This window comes from Astyanax mexicanus, chromosome 19 (genome assembly GCF_023375975.1).
Source record: "Astyanax mexicanus isolate ESR-SI-001 chromosome 19, AstMex3_surface, whole genome shotgun sequence".
Classification (NCBI taxonomy): domain Eukaryota; kingdom Metazoa; phylum Chordata; class Actinopteri; order Characiformes; family Acestrorhamphidae; genus Astyanax; species Astyanax mexicanus.
In genome coordinates, this window is record NC_064426.1 from 39,028,350 (window position 1) to 39,056,126 (window position 27,777).

At 38.0% G+C, this 27,777-nt stretch overlaps 2 protein-coding genes across 3 annotated transcripts in view; one reads left to right on the forward strand and one right to left on the reverse strand.

The window, feature by feature from the left end:
* Positions 1-27,777, reverse strand: part of elof1 (elongation factor 1) — a 515,825-nt gene that overhangs the window by 14,655 nt on the left and 473,393 nt on the right. The window lies entirely within an intron of this gene.
* Positions 60-27,579, forward strand: rab3db (RAB3D, member RAS oncogene family, b). 2 transcript variants are annotated; one of them, XM_022665106.2, is made up of 5 exons: positions 60-311; positions 10,182-10,418; positions 18,605-18,723; positions 19,546-19,670; positions 21,251-27,579. In XM_022665106.2, the coding sequence occupies exons 2-5, from the start codon at positions 10,182-10,184 to the stop codon at positions 21,436-21,438; spliced, it is 669 nt and encodes a 222-aa protein (XP_022520827.2). In that variant the 5' UTR covers positions 60-311; the 3' UTR covers positions 21,439-27,579. The 2 variants fall into 2 exon arrangements, with proteins under 2 accessions (XP_022520827.2, XP_022520825.2); XM_022665104.2 differs by lacking the exon at positions 60-311 and adding an exon at positions 7,305-7,413.

Sequence of the window (27,777 nt, forward strand, 5' to 3'; positions counted from 1 at the left end):
TTTAAAGGTTGTTTTATATAAAATATCAATTATTTAATGTTCTTTGTAATCATAAACCCTATGCTGGTGAAGATCTAAACTGGTTAAAGAGATTAAGCAGTCAGAGTGTATCTCAGCAGCAGCAGCAGGGTGATCTGCAGTGATCAGAGCAGAGGAAAGGCTTGAGCTCCTGTGTACACAGTGCAGATCCGGGAGCTCCACAGCGCCAGAGACTCAGCGCGTCCCCGCCCCACAGCAGGCACAGCACGGCCAGCTCCAGCTCCGAGACCCGGGACCCGGCTCCGAGACCCGGCTCCGCTCCTCAGGTTCAGGTAGGAACTCCTGAACTCTGTTTCTGGGTTTTAGTTGAAGCAGGAAAATGAGAATTCGCTCAGAATCAGAATCTGCTGCTGGATAAAAAGTATCGTGATAGGTTTACCAAGCTTTCACTCCGCGTGCTCGCTCGCGCTGCGGCTCGGTAGCCTAATAATAACAACAGGTGTGCGGTAAAAGCTGAAGGCCTGGTTTAAAAAAACACCTTTCTGCTCTGTTCTGAGGCTCGTGCACTCTGTATCTTACAGGTAAACAGTCCGGACTTCTCCTCCACTTACCTGTGGAGCTTTAACAACAGAAAAAACTCGATTAAAATCACTGGCAACAAAAACAAAACTGTCTAAAAAACAGACACGCCTTTAATAGTGTAACGATTCACCACAAAGCCAATAATCCGGTTCGATACTGACATCATTCATGCTGATACAGCAAAACAAATGTGGCTTAAAAACAATTTTTATTCGGCAAATGTCTAAAATAGTTTTCAGTATCCTATAAGTGTTATACAAAGTAATTACTTGAAAAAAAATACTGGCAAGACAATAGTTTTAGCATCCTAGAAGTATAATATAAAGTACAAAGTAACTAAAGATAAACTTGTTGAAATTCGCTGGCAAGAAAACAAACAGACACGCCTTTACTGCTGTAACGATTCACCACAAAGCTAATAATCCAGTTCGATACTAACTTCATTCATTTGCCGATACAGCAAAAATAAACGTGGCTAAAAAACATTATCTGATAAATGTTAAATAGTTTTCAGTATCCTATAAGTGTAATATAAAGTACCAAAAATAACGTGTTTAAAAAAAGAGACAATCTTTTTAGATACAGCAAAAAAAAAAAAACGTGGCTAAAATGACATTTCCATTGATAAATGCTGAAAATAGTTTTTAGCATCCTAGAAGTATAATATAAAGTACAAACTACCTAAAAAAAAAACTGGCAAGAAAACAAAACTGTCTACAAACCAACACATCTTTAATGCTGTAACGATTCACCACAGAGCCAATAATTAGGATCAATACTGACTTCAAATAACATTTTTATTTGGCAAATGTCAAAAATAATTTTTAGTATCCTATAAGTGTAATATAAAGTACCAAAAATATCTTGCTTAAAATTTACTGGCAAGACGATGTAACAATTCACCACAAAGCTAATAATTCAGTTTGATACTGACTTTAAATATTTTTTATTATTTTTTCATTTTCCATTGGTAAATGCTGAAAATAGTTTTTAGCATCCTAGAAGTATCATATAAAGTACAAAGTAACTAAAGGAAAACTTGTTGAAATTCACTAGGCAAGAAAACATAACTGTCTACAAACAGACACGTCTTTAAGGGTGTGAGAATTTACCACAAATCTTATATGTTGGTTTTACTGACTTCATTCATTTGCTGATACAGCAGAAAAAAGTGGTATAGTTTTGAGGACCAAATAACTATAATAAGTACAAAATAACAAAAGAAAACTAGTCGCTAAAATTCACTGGCAGGAAGGCAAACATGTTTAAAAGTACACATCAATAATGTTCTATAATCTATAAAATGATTTGTGGCTAAAAATATTATTTCCATTTATACAGTATTGATGTTTTTAATTTCAATTTAGCCTTTAACCTTGTAAAAGTGTAAAATATAGTATATTATAAACAAATATATGTAGCCACCGCCGTGTTCACTCCAATGAAAGCACTTTCTTTGTTTTGCTGAATAAGTGGATATACTGAATAGTATATACCCAACAATAATGTTTTAGGATTTAACAGTACATTTTGTAGCACATTATTACTTGATTGCCTCTGTAATTTATAAAAACTGAATTAGTGCTTTTGCAGACATGGATCTCATCTAGGATTTACTACTTTTACTTAATTTCTGGACAGATGTCACATCAGCCAGGCGATCAATAAGGGCAGTCTCGTGGCTCAGCTCAGACATCATCAGCTCAGACAGTCAGTCAGTAGACCCTGAGGTGTTAAATTACACTCATCACAAATCAAGAACCAGACCTCTTCAAGAAAAATCAAAGAACAAAATGACATGAAATCTGGTCTGACCATTAACATTCATCTTATATGTTCATAAATTGGGCATCGGATACATATTTGATCGAGGACCACATTGTAAAAACCTACATTCACATCACCCGGATGAAATTTGATTTTTTTTAGCTTAATGTGACCCAGTTCTGATTTTTTGTGGCTGTGTGGACGTGCAAATCTGATCTTATGTAATATATACAGCTCTGGAAAAAATAAAAGACCACTTTAAAATATTAAGTTTCTTTGATTTTACCAAATTGAAAACCTGTGGAACATAATCAAGATGAAGAGGAAGATGGATGATCACAAGCCATCAAACCAAACTGAACTGCTTGAATTTTTCCACCAGGAGTAAAGCAGCATAAAGTTATCCAAAAGCAGTGTGTAAGACTGGTGGAGGTGAACATGATGCCAAGATGCATGAAAACTGTGATTAAAAACCAGGGTTATTTCACCAAATATCTATTTCTGAACTCTTAAAACTTTATGAATATGAACTTGTTTTCTTTGCATTATTTGAGGTCTGAAAGCTCTGCATCTTTTTTTATTATTTTATGACAATATTTTTATTTGGAATTTGGGAGAAATGTTGTCTGTAATTTATAGAAAAAACAACAATGTTCATTTTACTCAAACATAAACCTATAAAGAGCAAAATCAGGGAAACTGATTTAGAAACTGAAGTGGTCTCTTAAATTCTCCAGAGCAGTATATTATATATATATATATTAAGGAATGGTATCTGCCAATGGGGTAAGCCATTTTTTTTAGTAAGATGTTAAACTTTTTAATCACAAAGATCACTAAAATGAGTGAAATAAGACTTTGATCAAGCAAATATATAACTTACCTTGTGTTTTTGTGCTTATTCTGTGTTTAAATCACTTAAAATAAGATGACAATTCTATGTAAGACTGATTAATATTATTCCTTAGTAAGACAAAAAATCTTATGAGAGAAAAAAAGATTTATTGCCTTAAACTGAGATAATTGTACTTGCTAAGGTTTATTTTTTTGCAGTGCATATATTATATAGACTGAATTTAAAAGATTTAAAATAAAAAATTAGGATCTCTTTAAGATGATCGGTTAGTGAGTTAAACTTTCTTTTTTTTGGGAATATTTTAACCATAAAACACAGTTCTTATTTTTCTTAAGAGAAAACCCACAACAGCTGGCCCACCTCAGACTGTTTTATAGTGTCTTTTTTATGGGTTTAAATTAGGCAAACATCTGCCGTGTGTTTGAACTGCTGAGAAGGAAATTAAAGCAGAGCAGAGTTAACTCGTCTGAGAGGTCTTCCTGATTCAGTTCACTGCTGTATGGGTGGGATTTATAAGTTGAGATGTTCGGAGGTTCAGCGTGTGGTAATGATGGTGGGCTGTTTGTGTTTGGATGCAGGCTGCCCCCACGCTGAACATGTGACTGGGCTTGTTTGAAGGATTTAAAGCTTTCCTGCTAAAAGCTGCTAATAAAGCAGCATTAGATCTGTGTGTGTTTACAGTGGAAAAGGAGAAATAAACAAGAAGAAAAATACTTCATAAAAACCTCTATTATACTGAACTAAATCCTGTTTATTTTTATAGCCTGACTGTGCACAAATCTATCTGTAGAGAAACGGAGCGTGATACTAGCTCAACTGTGTTGCATTGAAAAAGGTTTTGGTTGCTAAGTGGTTGCTATGATGATGTTATGGTATAGGTGTTGGTTACTAAGATGTTGCTTGATGGTAAATAAAGTGTTTGGTCATACTGACGGGTGCTAAGGTGTTGCTATACTCTAGCTACAGCATAGGAATCGGTTGCTAAGGTATTGGTAAGTGGTTGCAGTAGTGATACTAAGTGGTTGCTACGATGTTGCTATGGTATAGCTGTTGGTTACTAAGATGTTGCTTGATTGAAAATAAAGTGATGGGTCATACTTTAGCGGTTGCTAAGAAGCAGGTTGCCAAAGTGCAAGGTGCTACACTTTGCCGAATGGTCCAGTGGGCTAAGTGCTGACACTATGATCACAGGTTTGAATCCCGGGCATGCAGCTTGCCAACAGCTAACGGAATCCTGAGAGAGCACAACTGGCCTTCCTCTGTCTGGGTGGGTAGAGTAGATGGCACTTGTTTCTCTCATCACTCCTAGGGTGATGTTGATCAGAACAAGGCTGCGTCTGTGAGCTGATGTATCAGAACCGAGTCGCTGTGCTTTCCTCCGAGTGCGCTGTGATGCTACACTCTGAGGTTTGAATTGTGCTAGTCTTCACCCTCCTGATGTGTTGTAGCATCGCTAGCGATAGGGGGATATACAGCCTACTAGCATCTGAATGGGTGGGACAATTGACCTAGCTAAACTTCGCAGCCTGATTTACTCTTGCAATCACAGTACTCCTGAAGTTTTAATGATCTGCTTGAAGATTCTGCAAAATGTTAGTGACAAACTCTTTAGCGTGTGTTTCAAAACCTCTCTAGGGCTGCTGTCTTCTTCCTCATGAAGGTTTGCAACATCTCCTGCTCTGTAAACCACATGTAAACTTCACTCACCTTACACAGCACAACCTCAACTGCTGTAACAGTCCCTGATGAGGAACTCTCTGCCTCTGAGGCAGCATCCTGCATAGTGAATACTAGGGGTGTGCCATATCGTATCGTGTGCAATAACATCACCAACATTTTTTAATATCGTAAATGATATTATACCCTGAAATATCGTGCCATATCACCCACCCCTTTTTTGTTTTACTGTTTTAAACAAAAGAAAATTCACACTGTTCTTATTTACCATTATATGGCCCAATTACATTTCACCCCTTGGCCCTAACCCTCTGTTTTGCACATACATCTCGAGGGGTAGGGGTGTCCCTATTCTTGTTAGGCTGGAGGGGTAGGTTAGGGGAAGTGATAAGGCTTGTAAGTCCTTCGTAAAGAGATTTTTCAGATGCACACTTCAAACGAAGGGTTATGAGAATCACTGGTAAGAATATATACGTATTTTCCTTGTTAATAGTAACGATTAGCACTATATTACCATAGTTTAATGTGTAGTTTCAATGTTTTCTGGCCAAATTCTTCATAATAAGCATAAAAAGATAGCTATTTGTTTGTCTCAGGAGCTAGCTAGATGGCTAACTTTCCTGTTCCACCTTAAATGGTGCAACAGATGGCAGAGGCTGCAGCATTTAAGGCGGAACAGAAACATAAAATATAATATAATAAAATAAAAGCTAATTTCAGCTCCCCTTCACAGAGAAATTAAAAAAATTAAGAAATGGACAATAATAATTCATTTCTACACCATCTCCCCAATTTTTGAAGACATACAATAAAATACACCCTAAAAGTAACTAGTTAACCAGCAGCAGCAGCTAGGTTACTGAACTTTAGTGCTCCTGATGACGTTTCAGGTGCTTGAAGGGTTGTAGGGGTAAACACCACACGCTGCATTTGCAAAGCCACCAGCATTGTGGACGACCCCACCCATCCCTCACACGGACTCTTCGCTCTGATGCCATCTGGCAGAAGATACAGGAGCATCCAAGCCTCCACTACTAGACTTTGCAACAGCTTCATCCACCAGGCAGTCAGACTCCTCAACGCACAGAGACAGAGCTGAACCCCACCCCACCCACCACACTCACACAAAACTGAACTGAACCCCCCACCCCCCTTACACACAAAGACTGAACTTCACCCATTCAGCACACAGAGGCTGACATGTCTTTATTCCTATCAGCAACATTTGCTGTCACTCTCAATAACCATAAACTCTCTACCTCAGTAACTGCTGTGATTATATGTGTTCTAAATGGTACAGTATGTTACACATCTCTGCACCTTATCCCCACTATACACTTTATTATACCGTATCGGTACTGCACTGTCCTGTCTTTTAAATAGTCTCGTCTTTTGTATTTATTGTATTTATTGTTATTTAGTGTTATGATTTCATGTCGCACTGTCGTCACTCTTGCACTTTATGTTGTCTATTGTTTGTTGTCCCATGATGCACCATGGTTCCGGAGGAACGTAATTTCACTACACTGTGTACCTGTACTCAGTTGTACTGACAATAAAAGCCTCTTGATTTTAAATGGTAGGGGTAAATGGTAGGGCCAAACGAGGAAATAGAATTGGCCTATATCTACTAGAGACAGATTATATCTGCCCAGTATTATTTATTTTACTTTAATTCTGGATATATGGAGATGCTGGAGTGCATTATTAGTATCATGAAATTCTGGAACATTGACTTCTGTTACAAATTTAAAGTTTAATATCTCGGCTAGGATTGTGCCATATCATATCGTATCATGTCCAATAATAAAATAATTTTTTTTCTTGCAGTAGTGTTTTCTTAAATTTAATAGTTTTTTTTCATATCGCCAAGGAATATCGTTATTGCGAAGATATTATGAAATATCATGATATTATTTTAGGGCCATATCGCCCACCTCTAGTGCATACATATTTACCAAGTCCTCAACAGACAGGTGACACTCATCCGTTCATCTGCTGCTTTGAACTCCGGTCTCTCGAGCACACTCTAGTACTGAGGGCCTGCACCTTCCCCTGTCCTTCCCAGCCCCGCCCCCCACGTAAAAACACACACACACACACACACACACACACAGATACACACATACACCTGTTGCCAGAAGCATGCATACACACAAAGCCCCCATTTATACAAGAGCTCTTCTTCCCTGTGGAACAATAGGGTCCGTGGGCGCTGGTGCATTGTGGGTAATATGTGCACCGCTGGAGAGGAGCAGTGCTCCTGGTAATGGGGTCCGTCTGTGCGTTTTGTGTTCGGGAGCCCGTCGTCATGGAGATGCTCCTTGTCCATCGCCGGAGGCTACCGTGTGGCCCTCCGAGTGACCGGGAGGGGGGCGGGGCTGGGAGCAGGGTGGAGGGGTGGAGGAGGGTGTAGAAGAGAGTGCAGGGCAGCGGAGGATGGGAGGATTAGTCGGTTCAGGACTTTCAGATCAGTAGAAGTGAGTTGGGTCTCAGGCCTGGGCTTTATTCTGTAGGAGATGACGGACTCTGGAGGCTTCGCTCACAGCAGGGTAACACCATATCCAGCTTCAGACTTCAGACTTGCTTTCTAAACTGGACTGTAAACAATGTAAAGAGTTTAGCTGCTAATTCTGTTTCTTTTCGCAGATTAAATTTTGCTTGTGGCGGGTTTGTGAAGCTTTATAGTCGAGGATTGGATAAATTTTTCTTCAAGGTTCTGAGAATATGGACCTAAGTGTCTGATTTCTGATGTCCTAATGATGTCCATAGCTCCCATTGAAACTGCAGGTGACGTTGCTATAGTATAGATGTTGTTGCTAAGGTGTTGGTAAGCAGATGTTAAGGTGTTGCTAAGCGGATGATAAGGTGTTGCTAGTTGATTTAGGAGTTCCTGTGGTATACATGTTGCTATAGAATAGGTATTGTTGGTACGGTGTTGGTGTGTACGGTTTTGATTGGTTGCCAAGGTGTTGCTAGTTGGTTGCTAAGGAGTTGTTGGGGTGTTAGTTTTTACAGTGTTGGTTGATTGCCAAGGTGTCATTAGGTGGTGTTTCTGCGTTATACATTTAGCTGTAGAATAGGTGTTGTTGCTGAGGGGTTTGTAGGCAGTTGCCAATATGTTGCAAGGTGGTTGCTAAGGTGTTCCTGTGGTATACATGTTGGTATAATATAGGTTTTGTTGCTAAGGTGCTTTTGTAGTCGAGGCTTGGATTCAGTTTTCTTCAAGGTTCTGAGAACACGGACCTAAGTGTCTGATTTCTAATGTCCTAACATCCATAGCTCCCATAGAAACTGCAGGTGGCATTGCTATAGTATAGATGTGGTTGCTAAGGTGTTGGTTAGCAGATGTTAAGGTGTTGCTAAGTGGATGATCAGGTGTTGCTAGTTGGTTGTTAAGGTGTTCCTGTGGTATACATGTTGATATAGTGTAGGTGTTGTTGGTACGGTGTTGGTAGGCAGTTGCTAAAGAGTAGGGGTGGGCAATATGGCTCTAAAAAAAAATCACGATATTTCATGGTATTTTTACGATAACGATACTTTTAGCGAAATGACAAAACACTGAATTAGAAAAAACATTTTTAATTTTATTATTGCATGCAATATGATCTGGCTAATTGAGATGTTTAAAAATAATAATTTTATCAGATTTGTAACAGAAGTCAATGATTCAGAATGTCATGATACTAGTAATGCACTCAAAATATCTCCATATATCCAGGATTAAAGTAAAAAAAAAAAGATACTGGACAGATAATCTGTGTCTAGTAGATATATAATGGGAAATAAGAACAGTGTGAATTTTTATTTTGCTAAAATGGCAAAAAAGTAGTTCTTTGATGTGATAATTAGTGGTGGGTGATATGGCACAATATTTTAGGGTATAATATCGTTATTCAAATATAACGATATTCAACATTTTTGGAGATATTATCACGTACGATACGATATGGCACACCCCTACTAAAGTGTTGGTAGAGTGTTGGTTTGTATGGTTTCGATTGGTTGCCGAGGTGTTGCTAGTTGGTCGCTAAGGAGTTGTTGGGGTGTTAGTTTTTACAGTGTTGGTTGATTGCCATTAGGTGGTTGCTATGGTGTTTCTGCGGTATACATTTAGCTGTAGAATAGGTGTTGTTGTTGAGGGGTTTGTAGGCAGTTGCCAAGATGTTGCTAGGTGGATGATAAGGTGTTGCTAAGGAGTTGGTAGGGTGTTGGTTGATTACCAAGGTGTTGCTAGGTGGTTGCTAAGGTGTTCCTGTGGTATACATGTTGGCATAATATAGTTGTTGTTGCTAAGGTGCTTTTGTAGTCGAGGCTTGGATTCAGTTTTCTTCAAGGTTCTGAGAACACAGACTTAAGTGTCTGATTTATTTCTGATTTCCTAACACCCATAGCTCCCACAGAAACTGCAGGTGGCGTTGCTATAGTATAGATGTTGTTGCTAAGGTGTTGGTAAGCAGATGCCAAGATGTTGCTTAGCGGATGATAAGGCGTTGCTAGTTGGTTGCTAAGGCGTTCCTGTGGTATACATGTTGCTATATAATAGGTGTTGTTGCTAAAGTGTTTGAAGGCAGTTGCTAAGATGTTGCTAGGCGGATGATAAGGTATTGCTGAAGAGTTGGTACTGTGTTGATTGATCACCAAGGTGTTGCTAGGTGGTTGCTAAGGTGTTCCTGTGGTATACACGTGGCTATAGTATAGGTGTTGTTGCTAAGGTGCTTTTGTAGTCGAGGCCCTAACACCCATAGCTCCCATAGGAACTGCAGGTGGGATTGCAGCTCAGCTGGGTTGCTATGATATATGTGTTGTTGCTAAGGTGTTTGAAAACAGTTGCCAAGATGTTGTTAGGTGGATGATAAGGTGTTGCTAGGTGGTTGCTAAGGTGTTCCTGTGGTATACATGTTGCTATAGAATAGATGTTGTTGGTAGAGTTGGTAAGCAGTTGCCAAGATATAGCTAGGCAGATGATAAGGTGTTACTAGTTGGTTGCTAAGGATTTGTCTGAAGTTTTGGTTTGCGTGGTGTTGGTTGGTGGCCAAGGTGTTGATAAGTGGTTGCTAAGGTGTTCCTGTGGTATACATGTTTCTATAGTATAGGTGATGTTTCTTAGGTGTTTGTAGGCGGTTTCCTAGATGTTGCTACACTTTTAAATTTCACTTTCTGTCATTTTCTTTAGTCTTGTTGAGCTTTTGTTGCCTCAGGTTCAGTATGTTTTAAGGTTCTGGGAAACCAGTCCTTACTATCTGATTTATTTATTTATTTTGTGGATTTATTTTGTTTAACCACCCCCTGTCCTGTCCTGTCTTGTCCTGTCCTGTAGATGGCGACGGTGAGCGAGTCCCGCCTGCAGCAGCCCTCTCAGAAGGATGCAGCGGATCAAAACTTCGACTACATGTTCAAACTCCTCATCATCGGAAACAGCAGCGTGGGCAAGACCAGCTTCCTGTTCCGCTACGCAGACGACTCCTTCACCTCGGCCTTCGTCAGCACCGTGGGCATCGACTTCAAGGTCAAAACAGTTTTCCGCAACAACAAGCGGATCAAGCTACAGATCTGGGTATGTTCACGTGATCTTTACATCCACACCTGGTTTAAAGACACAGTCAGTTCCAGTGATGTCAGTAACGTGTTACTTAGTAACGCTTTACTCTAATCTGACCCTTTTTTCAGTAACGAGTAATCTAACGTGTTACTATTTCCAATCCAGTAATCAGATTAAAGTTACTTATCCAAGTCACTGTGCGTTACTCTCTCCACCTCACTCACACACACACACTCACTCACACACACACAGACACCGCGCTCCCTTCCCCATCCCCCTCTGCTCTCCCCCAATCGCGTCTCACTTCTGTTAATGAGGTACAACCATTGGTTTACTCACCGCAGTCCACTGTTTTACTCTTAACTTTATACATTCCTCCCCTGTCTCTCTCTCTCGCGCTCGGCATGTCTTTAGTTTCCGCCCGTTCTCACTTATTTTTATTAAAAAAACGACTTTAAATGTCTAGAGATACATTGTTGCTGTTAAAAATGCATCTTCCAATAAAGGGAGTATTGGCAAAACTGGTTATAATGTTTATGTTAAGGCGGCGGGAGGTGGTGCCTGCAGCTGCTGAAAGTAACTAATAAAGTGACTTAGTTTTAAAATCAGTTACTTTTTGAAGGAGTAATCAGTAATCAGTAATCGCATTATTTTTTCAAAGTAACTATACTCACACAATACCTGCTGTACGTTTATTATGCACTCTGTTGGGAACCAAGAGGCTGAAAAGGCTGGCTGACCTTATTCTATGACTGTCACAGGTCACAGGACATATTGTCATGTCCCATGACTTTTGCCATGTCCTGTTGAAGTTAAAGAACACTTCACTGACTTGTGGGATATGCATTAAAAGTCGCTTGTCTGTCTGAATGGACAAGATGCTATTGGTCATGATCATTACCACCCATCGCACATCTTAAACAGTGTTTTCACACTGCAAACAAACTAAATCATGCTTCCGTTCACTGGAAAAAATTTACATTGCAAATGTTCTTTTTTTTTTTTGACCGTATATATCACAAAAATAAACAATGCAGGGCCCATGATGTCACCAGCCCCGCTGGTGTCTGGACCAATCAAGAGCTGAGTCAGGGCCAAGCACTCAAAACCTGAGGGAAACAGCAAAACAACAGTAATCAGCCCTTTAATTAGGTATTTAAATGGCTTTTGAAAGGTAAATTTCAAATGCCCAACCATGTGGATGGAGGCCATGCGCTCCCCCTTGTGATTCTCAGGCAGCAGCAGCCTGTCACTCACACAGACACAGGGACAGTGCTGTGCGTCTACTTTTTGTGTCAAGAATCAAAAAAAAACATTGCAACTTGACATGTTTGATTTAATTGCCTTAAAGTGACATCACACGTCCTGTGATCTGACTATTGTGCATGTGCACATCACGATGACGATGCTTAAACGATATATCATGCATCCCTAAATTGGCCCTGTAGCGTTGCTGTATGTTACTGAACCCTGGGTTTCATATCTGACTCTGAATCTTGAACAGTTCTGTTTTTCGTTGCAGTATTTTATGTAGATGCTGCTCAGAGGCCGAGTGCTGTAGGGTAGAGTGGCGCAGTGCTGATGGCAGGTAGGCTAATTGATGCTCGCTCTCGTAGCTCTGCGAGTGCGAGGCAGATGAAGTAGATGGCACTGCTCTCAGTCCAGAGCCTCCTTAATGTGCTCTGTGGCATCCGTCCAAAGCTGAAATGGTCCCATTGTTTGCCTGCGCTGGTTCCTCCAGAGGGCCCGGGGCATGTGCTGGCACAGAGCACTTCCTGGCAATGCCCCACCCCTCTCCATTCCTCTCTACTTCCAGTAAGTTTAGCTTGGCACGGGGCTTCAGAAGGTGCAGCAGCAGCAGTTTTTCAGCTGAAGGCAAGCTGACATGCTGAAAAAGCAGGACAGGAACTAGTATCATGTCCCATGACTTTTGGCATGTCCCACAATAGCTATAGTATGGCCCAGTGCCTTATAACGAATCTGTTTGCATTGACAATTTAGTCTTCTATGATGTGGGTGGTAAAATACAAGTGCATCTCTTCAAAATGTGAAACTCAGATATTATATAGATGTACTAAACACAGAGTGATCTATTTTTAAGCTTTATTTATTTTATTGTTGATGATTACGGCTTACAGCCAATGAAAACCCAAAAATCAGTAATACCTCAGAAAATTGGAATATTACATATGATCAATTAGTACTTTTGGCAGTGTGGGCAGTGCACCAAATCCTACTGGAAAATGAAATCTGCTGTAAGATTTTCAAATGAATAGGGTTAATATACCTGTGGTGAAGAATAGGGGTGGGCAATATTATATCGTATACAATATATCGTGACACAGAAATATCATGGTATTAAAAATCCATATGGTGATAATAGGGCTGTTCTGTCTTAAAAGTAGTCTATTATTTACTGTGAAGCTTTAGGTGTATTTATTGTATAATTGTTTTAGTTTGCAGTTTATATGCATGCACTAAATATTCTGCAATATTATTTGCTGCATTATATTATTTTATGCTATATTATTTATTTTGCCACATTATAATTATGCTGTTATACTCCTATACTATATTCCTGAAATTAATTAATTATTTCTCTGTTTTTTCTATATCGCCAAGTATATCGTTATCGCAAAAATACCCTGAAATATTGTGATATTATTTTAGATCCATATCGCCCCCCCAGTGAAGAATATTGTTTGCTTTCTGTGAGACTGAAATTCCTGGTATTTGTTTATTTAGAAGTATTTTGTCCTCGTCAGTAACACAGATGCTGTGAAGTATCATAGATAGATACAAATGCAGATGTTCATCCCATGATCAGTATACCTTCTGCTATCCCATGATTATTGGCATGTCAGTTTATCTCCAAAGATCTTCTCAGCAGCTTGTACCAAAGAATATCATTCATTCAAATAAAAAGTGTCCGTTAATTGTAATCAAGATATGATGTTTAATTATCAATTGTTTTTCACATCTCCATCCTCCCAAGAACAGTTGACACTACTTTAGCACAAAACATTAGTAATGCACTTTTTAAAAATATATAAACTGTAGTTGCAGCACTTTTTTTAGTACATTTAAAACCCCAATTTTTTTACATTGTAAAGCTAAAACAGGACTGAACAGCAATCCCAATCTATAGGAGCAGATTATCCAACACTGGTTACACATCACAGCATTGTGTCAGCAGAAACAGGATGTGACACGTTTGTAAAGCCTTGATGACGTTCACAGTCACTCTTTCATCAGTCTGCTTCTATTTCTATCCATCTCTTGTTCTTTCCTTTATTTACTGATGTTATCCGTTATCTGCAAGCTGGTGTAGCAAAGGTCCTGAGGGGCACGCACGTACACACTGCTTTTAATATATCTCTCTCACACACACACACACACACACACACATAGAACACAGTGGACCAACACCAGCAGATGACATGTCTCTCCAAACCATCACTGATTGGTGGAAACTTCACACTAGACCTCGAGCAGTTTGGACTGTGTGTCTCTCCACTCTTCCTCCAGACTCTGCTCCCTTGATTTACTTTAAATGAAATGTAAAATTTACTGATGATCAGTGATGGTTTGGAGAGACATATCATCTTACAGCACTTCATGCTTCCCTCTGCTGACAACTTTTATAGAGATGCAGATTTCATTTTCCAGCAGGACTTGGAACACTGCCCACACTTTCAAAAGTACCCATTAGTCTTATATAATATTCTAATTTTCGGAGACACTGATTTTTGGGATTTAATTGTCTGGTAAGCCATAATCATAAACAATAAAATAAAATTAAAATAGCTTAAAAAAAAAATAATATATATATATATATATATATATAGTGACAGGTTTCTACCTGCCTCAAGTAGCTTTTCCTATATATACAGCACTGGAAAAAAAATTAAAAGACCACTTCAGTTTCTGAATCAGTTTCTTTGATTTTGCTATTTATAGGTTTATGTTTGAGTAAAATGAACATTGTTTTATTCTATAAACTACAGACAACATTTCTCCCAAATTCCCAATAAAAATGTTGTCATTTAGAGCATTTATTTGTAGAAAATGAGAAATGGCTGAAATAACAAAAAAGATGCAGAGCTTTCAGACCTCAAATAATGCAAAGAAAACAAGTTTATATTCATAAAGATTTAAGAGTTCAGAAATCAATATTTGGTGGAATAACCCTGGTTTTTAATCACAGTTTTCATGCATCTTGGCATCATGTTCTCCTCCACCAGTCTTACACACTGCTTTTGGATAACTTTATGCTGCTTTACTCCTGGTGCAATAATTCAAGCAGTTCAGTTTGGTGGTTTGATGGCTTTTGATCATCCATCTTCCTCTTGATTATATTCCAGAGGTTTTCAATGATATTTAAATTTTTATAGATGCACTAGTACTGTAACATAAAAGTAGGCCATATTGTATTCACTCTCTGGTTCTATTATGGGATGTTAATTACAGATCATCATTAGTAGGAGATGCACTGAGGCTTAATGGAACAGGTCCAGCCTGAGTGACCCTGCTGTTACCTGGGTAACCCCTCTCCTCCCTCGCTGATGATGTCAGAACTTTAATGCAAATTAGGGGGGGCTGACCACGTATCCAGGAGACGGTGGGATGGTTGCTGTGCCAACGCAGCCCGGTTACCTGTTTCCATTGTGTAATCACTTTAGCCACCGGCGGCTCTGACGTCAGCTCTGTCCGACTGACGCTGAGGAGAGAACTACAACCCCGTGCTGACCAGCTATTCTTTATTTCTTTATTTTATTTATTTTCTACATTGTAGATTAATATTAAAGACATGAAAACGATTAAGGGACACATATAGAATTATGTAGTAAACAGTAAAAAGTGTTATTCCTCCACATTAATCCCCTGATCTGAACCTGATGAACTGAGATGGTGATTGAGGTGATTTAATTGGGATGAGCTGGAGCTTCACAGTGTGAAGGAAAAGCAGCAGCTATTGTTCAGCACCTTCAGGAACTCCTTCCTTCAAGACGCTGAGAAAACTATTCCAGGTGACTCTCCCTCATGAAGATACTGAGATTAAAATCTCACCAAGAGTCTGCAGATCTGCCCTCAAAGATAAATGTTGTGATATTTAGAAGAATCTAAAGTAGAAATATATATATAAATATATTATATATATTATATATATATAAATATAAATCTATATTTTTTTAAATAAAAATAATTCTGCATGTGTTCCTGTATACCTTAGTGAGAAAATGAGTAGATTAAAGTATACTAAGCATTATTATGCTATAGTGCACTAAAGTGTTTTTGTAGCCACATTATTATTAATCAGTATATTTAAAGAGTGCTGAAATGGACCAACTCTTTTTGTACTTATTAAACTTTAATTACAGTATAAAAATAGTACAAAAGTCTTACTTCAATTGTGCTAAGTGTACTTAACTGTGCTAAAATGGAACTATTTTAAATATACTTAAGTAACATTTAAACATTTAAACTACTTCATGTTTGAAACCTCATATTTTAAATATGCCTACAGTAAAATTATAATACATTATAATACATAGTATTACAACTATATCACTATTATACATTATCCACCGGATATATTAGGAATGTACTAAGAATTAATATTAAATATATGTATATATAAATCTATTTACATTAGAATACAAATATGCTTCTTGTTCCTGTCTTTTGTAAGTAGCACACCTCCAGTATACAAATATATTGTAATATACTGTACTAAATTTTTAGTGTGTTACAAATTTACTTTACATTTTTGTTTACATATAAATGTGTTATTTAACACTGTGTCCTATAATATACTCATATTTATGTTTTCCTAATTATACTTACAGAGCATTGAAATAAATTGTAACTGTTATATTAATGTAATACCTAAATATATTTTCAAAACATTTTAACAATGTAGTAATTTAATTTACTATCTAAAAAGTTACATGATACATTGTACTTTAAGTGAACTACAGTAACAGCTGTTTTTAAGTATTTTAGAAGTGAACTGAATTACATTAAACTCAATTTTTTTTAAATACACTATATTGTACTTTTTAAAAAGTATGATCAAAGTTTACTGTCAAATATTTCATGAAACCATACTATTAATATACTTTTAATATATTTTAAGTAAGTACATAAATCTTTTAGTATATTTACAGCATACTTAGACATTTCTCAACATGTTTTAAGTACAATTAAATATATATTTTTTTCACCAGGGTAGCTTTGTGATGACGTCAGGCCCCTGAGCACATCACCACCTACCCAAGAGACATTTTATCTACACAGATAATCATATAACAAACACAGTACTTACCTGGATCCTGTGAAAATGGCGGCGCGCGAGCCACCCGGGTCCTTAAGGTCTGGGTTAGAGACCAAGGGGTGTTCTGGGGCAGGGGAGCCTGGGGGTACCTGTGAAAAAGAAAACATAAAAAATAATGCATTAACATTGTAAAATAATTATCAATACTTACCTGGACGTCCAAATGTATACATGTCTTATTATCTGTAAATATGTTAATATTGTATAATAACTATCATGTATAGTTGTTTTACCCACCTGCCCACTAGTTAATTGCTTGTTGGTTTAGCCGGGGGAGGGCTACAAGTATTTAAGGGCAGGCGGGTACACTATTGGGGGGTCACACACTGGTTAAGCGTGGCTGGTATGCCGACAGGAGTTTATTGAGCTGTTTATTTAGCATTTTGGTGGTAGCTGCCAATCCACCTTTAACTCCTACCAGTGTACAGTGTGTAAATAGTTTGTAAATATTGTACATTTCGTTTTGTTTCATTTTTGTTTTTGGGTTTGGGTGCTTCGTTCGTCACAATAAACACGTTAAAAGGGATACTTACCTGATTCCAGACTGTTTTTACATCTCTGCATCACCTCTCTCCGGTAACCTCTTGACCACTTGTCCTCACACTACCACAAGCTTTAATATAGTCTTTACTATTACATTTACAATGTAAGAGGTGTGTAAGTCTAGATCATTTGCTCTCTCTCTTTTTGACCTGGATGAAATTTTGAGGGGTTTTTTTTTCATTGGAATGATCTTACTCAGGAATCATCTGGATTTGGATTAGGTTCAGAAATATTTTATATATATTTAGTAATAATAACCCATTTTTCAGTATTTCAGGTGTTCTGTGATGTTTTATTTTACTGTAGGATGTTGTAAGTGACTGCCCTCTGCTGGCTGTTAATACCAATTAGTCTACTGTACAAACATTTTCTGTGCTAATAATGAGTTTTAATGGCAATTAAAAGCGAATTATTTTTAATATACTCTCATAAATCTCTTTTAATAGTCTCTTTTTTTTTCTTTTTAAAATTTCGATTAATTAATGTTGTCTTGATTTCCAAAGCAATCACAGCAATTACAGAACTACAATTTAAACATATTTACTTTTAATAAACTTTTAATACCCCAGCAAACAAACCAACAAAGAACCATAACCTTTGTTAGAGGAAACATGACTGAAATATAACTTAAAATAAATGATAAATTGTTCAGTTTTCACTTATTCAGCTCAACACTGAAAGTGCTTTTTATCCACTTGCAACTTATTTTTGGTTGCCAAATATTCATTGCATCCCTGCTTAGGGTTTATTCTCTTAAGTAATTACTAACATGATTCAATGTGTGCCTCTTAATTGTTTTCATGTCTTTATATAAAAAATATATATTTATATAATAAGCTACAATGTATAAAATACATATAAAATACAATAAAAATATTAAATGAGGTGTGTCCTTTTGACTGGTACTTTATATGGCAAAATGTTAAGTACAAGTATTCGCCAAATTCACATTTTGTAAACTTGTCATAATGTATCATTTTGGTTAGTATTGACTCGAATCCCAGTCATGCAGCTTGCCATCAGCTACCGGAGCCCTGTGAGAGCACAATTGGCCCTATATCCGAGGAGGCATGTGTTAGTCTTCACCCTCCTGGTGTTGAGGGGCATCACTAGTGATACGGGGAGTCCTAATGAGTGGATTTGATAATTGGCTGTGTAAATTGGGAAGAGAATTTTAAAATATAAAAAAAAATGTAAACTGAAGCATGTTAAAAACACATTTTAATAAACTTCTTTTTTTAAGGGTTGTTATAAAGTCACTGCATTGCGGGTTTTTTTGCAGTGTATTTTTGACACTTTATATTGTGTTTGATTGTATTAGGACACAGCGGGACAGGAACGCTACAGGACCATCACTACAGCTTACTATAGAGGAGCCATGGGTTTCCTGCTGATGTATGACATCACCAACCAGGACTCCTTCACCGCTGTACAGGACTGGTGAGTGAGGGATGGATAGATGGATGGATGGAAACAGAAGTGCAGGCACATATAGCTCTGGAAAAAACTAAGAATATACTTCAGTTTTTGACTCAGTTTCTCTGATTTTGCTATTTATAGGTATATATTTGAGTAAAATGAACATTGTTGTTTTATTCTATAAACTACAGACAACATTTCTCCCAAATTCCAAATAAAAATATTGTAATTTTCATTGTCATATTCATAAAGTTTTAAGAGTTTAGAAATCAATATTTGGTGGAATAACCCTGGTTTTTAATCACAGTTTTCATGCATCTTGGCATCATGTTCTCCTCCACCAGTCTTACACACTGCTTTTGGATAACTTTATGCTGCTTTACTCCTGGTGCAAAAATTCAAGCAGTTCAGCTTGGTTTGATGGCTTGTGATCTTCCCTTAAAACTGATTAATCTTATTAAAATGGGATATTCTTCATGTCACTCAGTTCATAATTATGTGTGAAGTAAGACAAGTCAACAATAGGTGAGTCAGATTGGATTATAGATGTTAAGATGGTAAAAACACTGTAAAACATTATTTAAAATAAAAATAGACAAAAAACATGGTTAAACTAAAAAATCCAGCCCAGATTGTCTTAATATATGAAATATTATCGAATAGAAAGTGATTTTAGTAGTGTTTAATAGTGTTAATAAAAGTTTGGTGGATGGGGGATTATTATCATTATGGTGTGGGGTTGTTTTCCATATTTTGCCTAAGTTTAAGGGCTATATAATTCACCATTTACCTAACCTCGACCACTAATATGCATTACTCTATAAGCATGTTTGTTGGTTTCAGGGCTACACAGATTAAGACGTACTCATGGGACAATGCTCAGGTGATACTGGTGGGAAATAAGTGTGATCTGGAAGACGACCGACTCATTCCAACAGAGGACAGCCAGAGACTGGCAGAGGAGTTAGGTAAGAATGAATGAACACACACACACACACAGCTAACCCATATTAACACTAGGGCTGCATGATATATATTGTTTAAGCATCGTCATCGCGATGTGAGCATGTGCAAAAGTCACATCGCAGGACGTGCGATGGCATTTAAAGCAGTTAAAACAAACACGTCATGTTGCAATGGTTTGATTCTTGACACAAGAAGTAGATACACAGCGCCGTCTCTGTGTCTGTGTGAGTGACTGGCTGCTGCTGCCTGAGAAGCACAAAAGGGAGTAAACACGAGGAAACCGCATGGCCTCCATCCCCATGGTTGGGCACGTGCTTGTAAATGCAAAGCTGTCATATGCTGTGCACCTCAGTCCAGCACAGTTTTGCAGCACAGATATTTCCAGTTACAGCTGAATTCACACTTAAAAAAAAAAAAAAAACACACGCTCTTCTTATTTACCTTTTAAAAAGCTATTTAAATGCCTGATTAAAGAGCTACTTACCGTTGTTTTGCTGTTTTCCTCTTGTTTTAAGAGCTCGGTGCTGACTCAGCTCTTGATTGGTCAGGATGTGAGACAGCGCACGGGTGGGGGCGGGGCTGGTGACGCCATGGGCCCTGCATTGTTTAATATCGTGATATAAATTGTCGAATTAACACACCCACATTAATGCACTGTTACTAATGTAAGCATATTAGATTCAGTGTTGCCAACTTAGCAACGTTGTTGGTATATTCAGTGACTTTTCAGATCCTCTAGCAACTTTTTTTTTAAGCGACTAGCGACAAATCTAACAACTTTTTGTGAAGTTATTGGAGACTTTTAGGGACTTTGAGATGAACACATGCTCTTCAGTTACTGAAAACAGTCTTGATCAGTCACTCACCTCATTCACCACGTAGCCTGTTACTTACCTCGTCCACAGTGTCTGCCTCTTTGTTCAATGATGAGCTAGCTAGCTAGATTGTTTTGCTTTTCACAATTTATCTGTAATAGGTTTGAAACTAAAGAAAACTTGAGAAAACAGGGGTTGGACAATGAAACTGAAACACCTGTGATTTTAGTGTGGGAGGTTTTATGGCTAAATTGGAGCAGCCTGGTGTTCAATCTTCATTAATTGCACATTATTGCACCAGTAAGAGCAGAGTGTGAAGGTTCAATTAGCAGGGTAAGAGCACAGTTCTGCTCTAAATACTGCAATGCACACAACATTATGGGTGACATACCAGAGTTCAAAAGAGGACAAATTGTTGGTGCACGTCTTCCTGGCGCATCTGTGACCAAGACAGCAAGTCTTTGTGATGTTTCAAGAGCCACGGTATCCAGGGTAATATCAGCATACCACCAAGAAGCACCAACCACATCCAACAGGATTAACTGTGGACGCTGTAAGAGGAAGCTGTCTGAAAGGGATGTTCGGGTGCTAACCCGGATAGTATTTGTTGGAGTTCATTTGTAACATTTCTAACATATTTACAGCCAATAGCTAATTTCCTTACTGAGAAGTTGGCAACACTATTTAGATTCCTTCACACACCTCCACTCGCACACCTGTAATGTAAATATTGTCTATTTTGGCTCTGCTTCTTCTCCACCTCCCAGGGTTCCAGTTTTTTGAGGCCAGCGCCAAAGACAACATCAACGTGAAGCAGGTGTTTGAGCGGTTGGTGGACGTGATCTGCGAGAAGATGAATGAAACCATGGAGGGAGACGGGAGTCAACTCGGCAATCACAAAGACCCAAATCTACAGGACAATGCTAACGAGGGACAGAGCAGCTGTGCCTGCTGAAGACCAAGACCACCCTAGTTCCCTAGTTCCCTTCTTTCCTTGAATACCATGCCCTTGCACACTTGATCTAATGGAAGATTTGAGCTCAGAATTGCACTTTTGGGATGAAGTCTAAAGGAATAGATTTTACTTAGTGCTGAAAACATTAGAATCTCCTCCATGTTTCTACACTATAGATTGTAAAGTCCTGTATCTGTTTCATTTCTCTGCATACTTTATTATATCTTCAATTCTTAGAACTTCAAAGTAGAGAAAACCACCACAGAGAAACTATTATATAGGTGTAGGGTCTGTATTCGTTATTCTCAGCACTGCAGTGATTAGCACTGATTAGCATGGTGGTGGTTGTATGACGTGTTAAGCCCTATCCAGATGAGATTAGTTTCTTAGGGGGTTTTGGGGTAATTTTCTCTTTTATGGGGGGCCTCTGTGATTTTATTCCTGTCCATAACGACCATGTATGTGTCTGAGAAAATTACAGGCTGAATTATCTACTGTTTTTCGCTGAACTCTGTGGTCCTCTGGTAATTTTAGTCCTGTTCGGACGCACATCTCTGAATTTTGTTGCATTTCGTTTAATAAAATAGCTATTTGTCCACTGCCGCGCACCGTAATTACACTTTGGGCGCATGTTTCCATGGAGATCCATGTAAAAACAAAACAGCGAGTGAAAAAAAGGAGGAGCTACTGAACGCCGCGATGTCATGTGAACGAGAAAGCCTAAAACTCACTAGTCCTGTTTTTTCCATTTTTTTTTTGTTTTATCACCGAATAGAAGTGTGAATTATTTTAAAAAATATTTTTCGCAGACGTCCTCCTGAGAAACTAATCCCGTCCTGACAGGGCTTTAGTGTTTGCTGTATGTTGTATGAGTGGATCAGACACAGCAGCCAGTGCTGCTGGAGTTTTTAAACACTGGACAGAAGAGCTTCTAGTCCTTTACCGATGTCTGCAGGATGCTGTTGTTTGTATATTAGTTTGTGCACTATTCTCAGTCCAACAGTGACACTAAAGCCCTATTTGGACGGGATTAGTTTCTCAGGGGGACGTCTGTGAAAAATATTTCACACTTCTACTTAAAGTCATAAAACTCTTGCATCTGGACTGCAATTGGAAAAAAAACAGGAGGACCAGTGAGTTTTTAAAGCTTTCTTGGTCACATGACATCACGTTCAGTAGCTCCTCCATTTTCACTCGCTGTTGTGTTTTTAACGTGGATCTCTGTGGAAACGCGCTTCCAAAGTGTAATTACAGTGCGCAGCAGTGGACAAATTGTTATTTTATTAAACGCGAGGAGACGAAACTCAGAGATGGCAGTCTGGACGGGAGTAAAATTACTGGAGGACCAAGGAGTTCAGAGAAAAACAGGAGATAATTCAGCCTGTAATTTTCTCAGAGGACGTCTGAGAAAAACACGTACATGGTCGTTCTGGACAGGAATAAAATCACAGAGGACTCCCTATAAGTGACAAAATTACCAGAGAACCCTCTGAGAAACTAATCCCATCCATATAGGGATTAAGATGTTTAAAAACTCCAGCAGCACTGCTGTATCTGATCTACCAACACCTCCCAGCACAACAACACACACTAACACCTCATACACCACCATCTAAAAGTGAAAGTATACTAATAATAAAGTATGCAGAGAAACTACAGTCTCAGAGAAGGACTACAGTCTCAGAGGAGCTAATATAACAGACAGTGAGTGATTATATTTGAGTGTAGATCTTCAGCAGTTGCTGCCAGTAGGCCCTGTAGCTAGAGGAGATAAACATCTGTCCATCCACACCCATCCATTCTCTAACCATCCTGTCCTCTGTAACCTCTCTCCTGGGCTTATTACTGCTCCTCTCTCCCCCCCTATCACCCCCACCCCTTACCCCAGAGGGGCTGGGCTTGGGAGAAATCTGTGGCTTGGCCACCAGTGGGCTTGTGCTTGACTTGTGTGCCATCAGATAGCCCCAAACTGCCACTTTCTGCCTTGCATGGTTGGCCTGCTTTCTGCACCCATTTCTTATTAAAATATAGCTTTGGAGGCTGGCGATGAATCTTGAAGCACAGTACACTGTCAGATTAATAATGCTGCGTTTCATTTATCTAAGAATTTGAATGTTGGAAAGGGGAGTGAGGCCACATCTGAGTTTAAAACATTTCGAAAAACAGTTTTTCAATCATTTACTCCTGTTTTATTGAAAATCCAGGCAAAATACAGTTTGGACACACCTTAAATTCAGTGTTTTTTCAGTTGTAAAAAATGTTCTGCATTGTAGATTAATACTAAATAGCTTATTAATAAATGAATTAACGAATGTATAAAGTTACACCTTTTATAGCGGCTTTCTAGATACCCTAGAACGCTTTACAATGTACACGATTTACACACAACCATTTATACCTAGCACTCATCCACACACTGCTGAGAAGCGGCAGCCAATAGCGCACAGCATACTCTCAACCGGAAACAACCGTCCACCTGGAGGACTGCATCGAGCACTACAGCATTTTACCCAGGACATAGTACCAATACATTTACACACACACATTCCTATGCATACTTATACAAATCAATTTAGTGTATTACATTTTTCATCTAGATAATTTAAGAGTATTCAATTTACCTGATCTCCATGTTTTTCAACCCAAGACCCCAGTGATGGGAGGTGAACTGCTAACCACTAAACCAATGTGCCGCCAATAGAGTGTTTAAAGTGTTAAACCAGAATATCTCGGTATATCTCAATCAGTTTTATGAGGTAGAGTCACCTGGAATTCAAGCTTTCAGTTAACAGCTGTGCTGAACTCATCAAGAGTTAACTATTTGAATTTCTTGTCTCTTAATGTTAAGGTTTGAGAGCTTGTAAAGTTGTAAAGTAGTGAAGAGGTAGAGTTACAGGTATATAGAGAATAGTGAATATTTGAGTAATGTTCTAATCCAGATTATGAGAAGCAAGAACTTCTTCCTTAAGTAAAGATAAAAAAAATGTTTTCAAGAACTTATTCAAAGGCAGACCATTTAAAAAAACGTTATGATGATGGAACTGGCTTTCATCAGGACCACCCACGGAAAGAAAGAGTAAGAGTTTCCTCTATTGTACAGGATTAGTTTATCAGAGTTACCAGCCTCAGAAACCACAAGTTAACAGCTTCCCAGATAAGTTACTACATGATTGCTTATGTGTTCTGTATATGTCTCACTTTTTAGGTCCCAGGTTAGCATTGTTAGCAGTACCAGTTGATAATGCTTTATACAGTTTTTTTTTTGGGCAACCAAACACCATGAGCTGGGCTCCATCTCAGTTGATCAGGTTTAGATTAGGGAATTAATGTGGAGGACAGAAACTTTTATTTTACTTTTTACTATGTAATTCCATATGTGTCCCTTAAAACTCAGATATTTAATATAATCTACAATGTAGAAATTAAATTACATGAATGAGAAGGTGTATCCAAACCTTTTACTGGTACTGTACATCATAATTACTGTACTAAAATAATATTTGTACAGCTCTTATCTCTTAGCTCCATATTTATTGACCAAAAGAGTCAATTTTGTGTGGAGGAAAAGCCAAACCACAGACAAAAATCTCTCATGTCAAAAAATATTCAGATATCACGAATTCATGTCTAGTCATTCTTTTGGGCCATTCACAATGAAATTTGGTTGCAAAATAAAGAATAACTCTCAGATGCACATCATGTAAATGGTTACAAATGAAGATAAAGTATTTATTAGCTGATTTATGATTATATAAGGTTTGTACATGGCTTTACTCACTTGGGAACACTTCAGTCATTCAATATAACATTAATAAGACTTGTTTGAGCCTGGTCAGTACTCTGTACAATCTCACGCAGTCCGACCCCCTTCCCCCTTTATTTATTCCTGTCACTCGCCCCACCTCCAGTGCCAACCGTCCGTTATGACCAGTTGGTGGCTCTCAGTAGAGATACTGTGGCCTTGCTTTTCTTTCTGAGATCTCTTTTTTTGGGTGCCACTTTAAAATAAGACTTTCCTTATAAAAAGTTTATAAATGGTTTATATATTACTTAATTCATTAGTATTGATTAGGTTGTAAATGCCTTAAAACCTTTGATAAGCAGTTACAACACATCAGTTGAAAAGACAACTGTGATCTGTGGTTTAGTCATTTAATTCAACTATGTCATTTAATTAATAGTAAATAGTTAAACATACTTATAAATATATTAATTATATTATATAATTAATATATTATATAATATTCATTCATTTTTAGCTCACTGTTGTCATTTCTATTTATGCATAGTTATATATTTACTGCTTATTACCTGCTTATTTATAGGCTTTAAAGTATGTCCAACCTATTTAATAACCAATAATAAACTAATTTATAAACCATTTATAAACCATTTATAAAGCTAGTCTTATTTTAAAGTGATTCCATTTTTGTTATGTTCTTACAGTTTGGCTTGATATCGTATTCATACTGTACTATAAATGTAAATTCTTTTTCGTTTTGTTAACACTAGCCCTTCCCTGTTTATAGCATGTTTAGACCTTCCATTAGTTTCCATTCTGTTTCACATCAAGGCTTGAAAGAAAAGTATAAAGGATTGTTAAAAGAGCTGCCATGTGGTTTATAAGTATTTAAAGTAGTCATACTGTATTTATTCAGTGCCTCTGTGGCAAATTCTGGAATGAGGCACCCATAAGTCTGTATTCTCTGGAAGTTTCTGTATTGAAGATTCACTGTACTTATAATATATAATATAATATATTGAATGGCTTGGGCCCTATCCGGACAGAATTCGTTTTTCAGCCAGAGGGGTCCTCTGTGACTTTTATTCCCATCCGGAACGACCATGTGTGTGTTTTTCTCAGACGTCTTCTGAGAAAATTACAGGCTGAATTATCTACTGTTTTTCACTGAACTCCGTGCTCCTCCGGTAATTTTAATCTCATCCAGACGCACATCTCGTTTCCACGCAGATCCACATATAAACACAACAGCGAGTGGAAATGGAGAAGCTACTGAACGCAAGGTCATATAACCAAGAAAAAACTCACTGGTCCTCCTGTTTTTTTAATTGCAGTCGGGATGCAAGAGTTTAATCACTAATTGAAGTGTGAAATATTTTTCACAGACATCCCCCTGAGAAACTAATCCTGTCCGGATAGGCTGGAGTTTAGCTTTGGTCCAGGATTGGCAATTTTATCAAGTAATCAATAAACTCAGGAGTTGAATACTTCTGCACTTAATTTCCTTTTAATGTGACCTATTTAATCTGACATTTGTCTAAACAACTGACTGACACTCTAAACACGCTAAAGAGCAGAGCTTCACATAAAGTTTCGGTTTCATTTTCTGCATCATCACAGGAGCTATCAAGGAGTTCTAGTGTCTTATCCAGCTGGCCTATCACCGAAAATGCACTTAAAGGAGAACTTTAGTGTAAAATGGACTTTTGTTGTAGTAAAACATGATAAAAAGTACTTACCTTTGATTAATAGCACACCTCCGTTCTCCCACAGCATTCAGAACACCCTTCAGACTGGGAGACACGGGGCATAATTTACCCTGATAAATCACTTTTTACACCGTTATCCAGCTCATAGTAGCTCCACACCTCCTTGCTAGAATCTGGAGAGCCCTGACATTTAAAACAAGGCATTAATAACTTAAAAAGTGCACAAGAAGCTTATTAAAAAACACTGTTTACATCCTATAACACTAGCTTCAGCTCAGAGCGCCACCATTACTCCTGGCACCGGCTGCTACGCTAAATGTCTATGTAGGGAGTTTTAAGTACTTTTTATCATTTTTTACTACACCAAAAGCCCATTTTACACCGGAGTTCTCCTTTAAGTTAAATCCTGGTAAACCAAGAAGCCCTGCTTTGTAAAATATCTCCTAGCTTTAGTGGATTTAGTGTTTAGGAGCAGTGAATTGTCCCTCCAAAGATCAGAATTAGACAAACCAATAATCAAAAGAAAAAGGAAACCACAACTTGGAGCACCTTTCATTCTTGTGAACCCGTTTGGTGTTTTAAACCAGAAGTTTATTGTGTATATTTTTCTTTATCAGGAATGTTGAAGTATAGAAATGAATGTATGAACTGTTTGCAAAGTAAATAAAATCTTTCCTTTGTTGAGATTAAGATTCTGATGGGCTGTGAACTTGTACGTTTCCACATTGAAGAGAATGCAGAATGCACTTGACAGTGTTGTCCTCAGTCACGAACAGTAGAGCTCCTCTGATAGTATCTGATTTACGACTGTACACCGCACGCCTGCTGGGCTCTGTTTTATCTAGCTATGCAGAAAAGTGTGCTCGCCGAAAGGAGCTTCCTGCAGCT

Coding starts and splice junctions, on each gene's coding strand:
- rab3db (XM_022665104.2), top strand. CDS start 7,381: ATGACGGACTCTGGAGGCTTCGCTCACAGCAGG. Junction 18,724..19,545: donor TTCACCGCTGTACAGGACTG/GTGAGTGAGGGA, acceptor TGTTGGTTTCAG/GGCTACACAGATTAAGACGT. Junction 19,671..21,250: donor GAGACTGGCAGAGGAGTTAG/GTAAGAATGAAT, acceptor TCCACCTCCCAG/GGTTCCAGTTTTTTGAGGCC.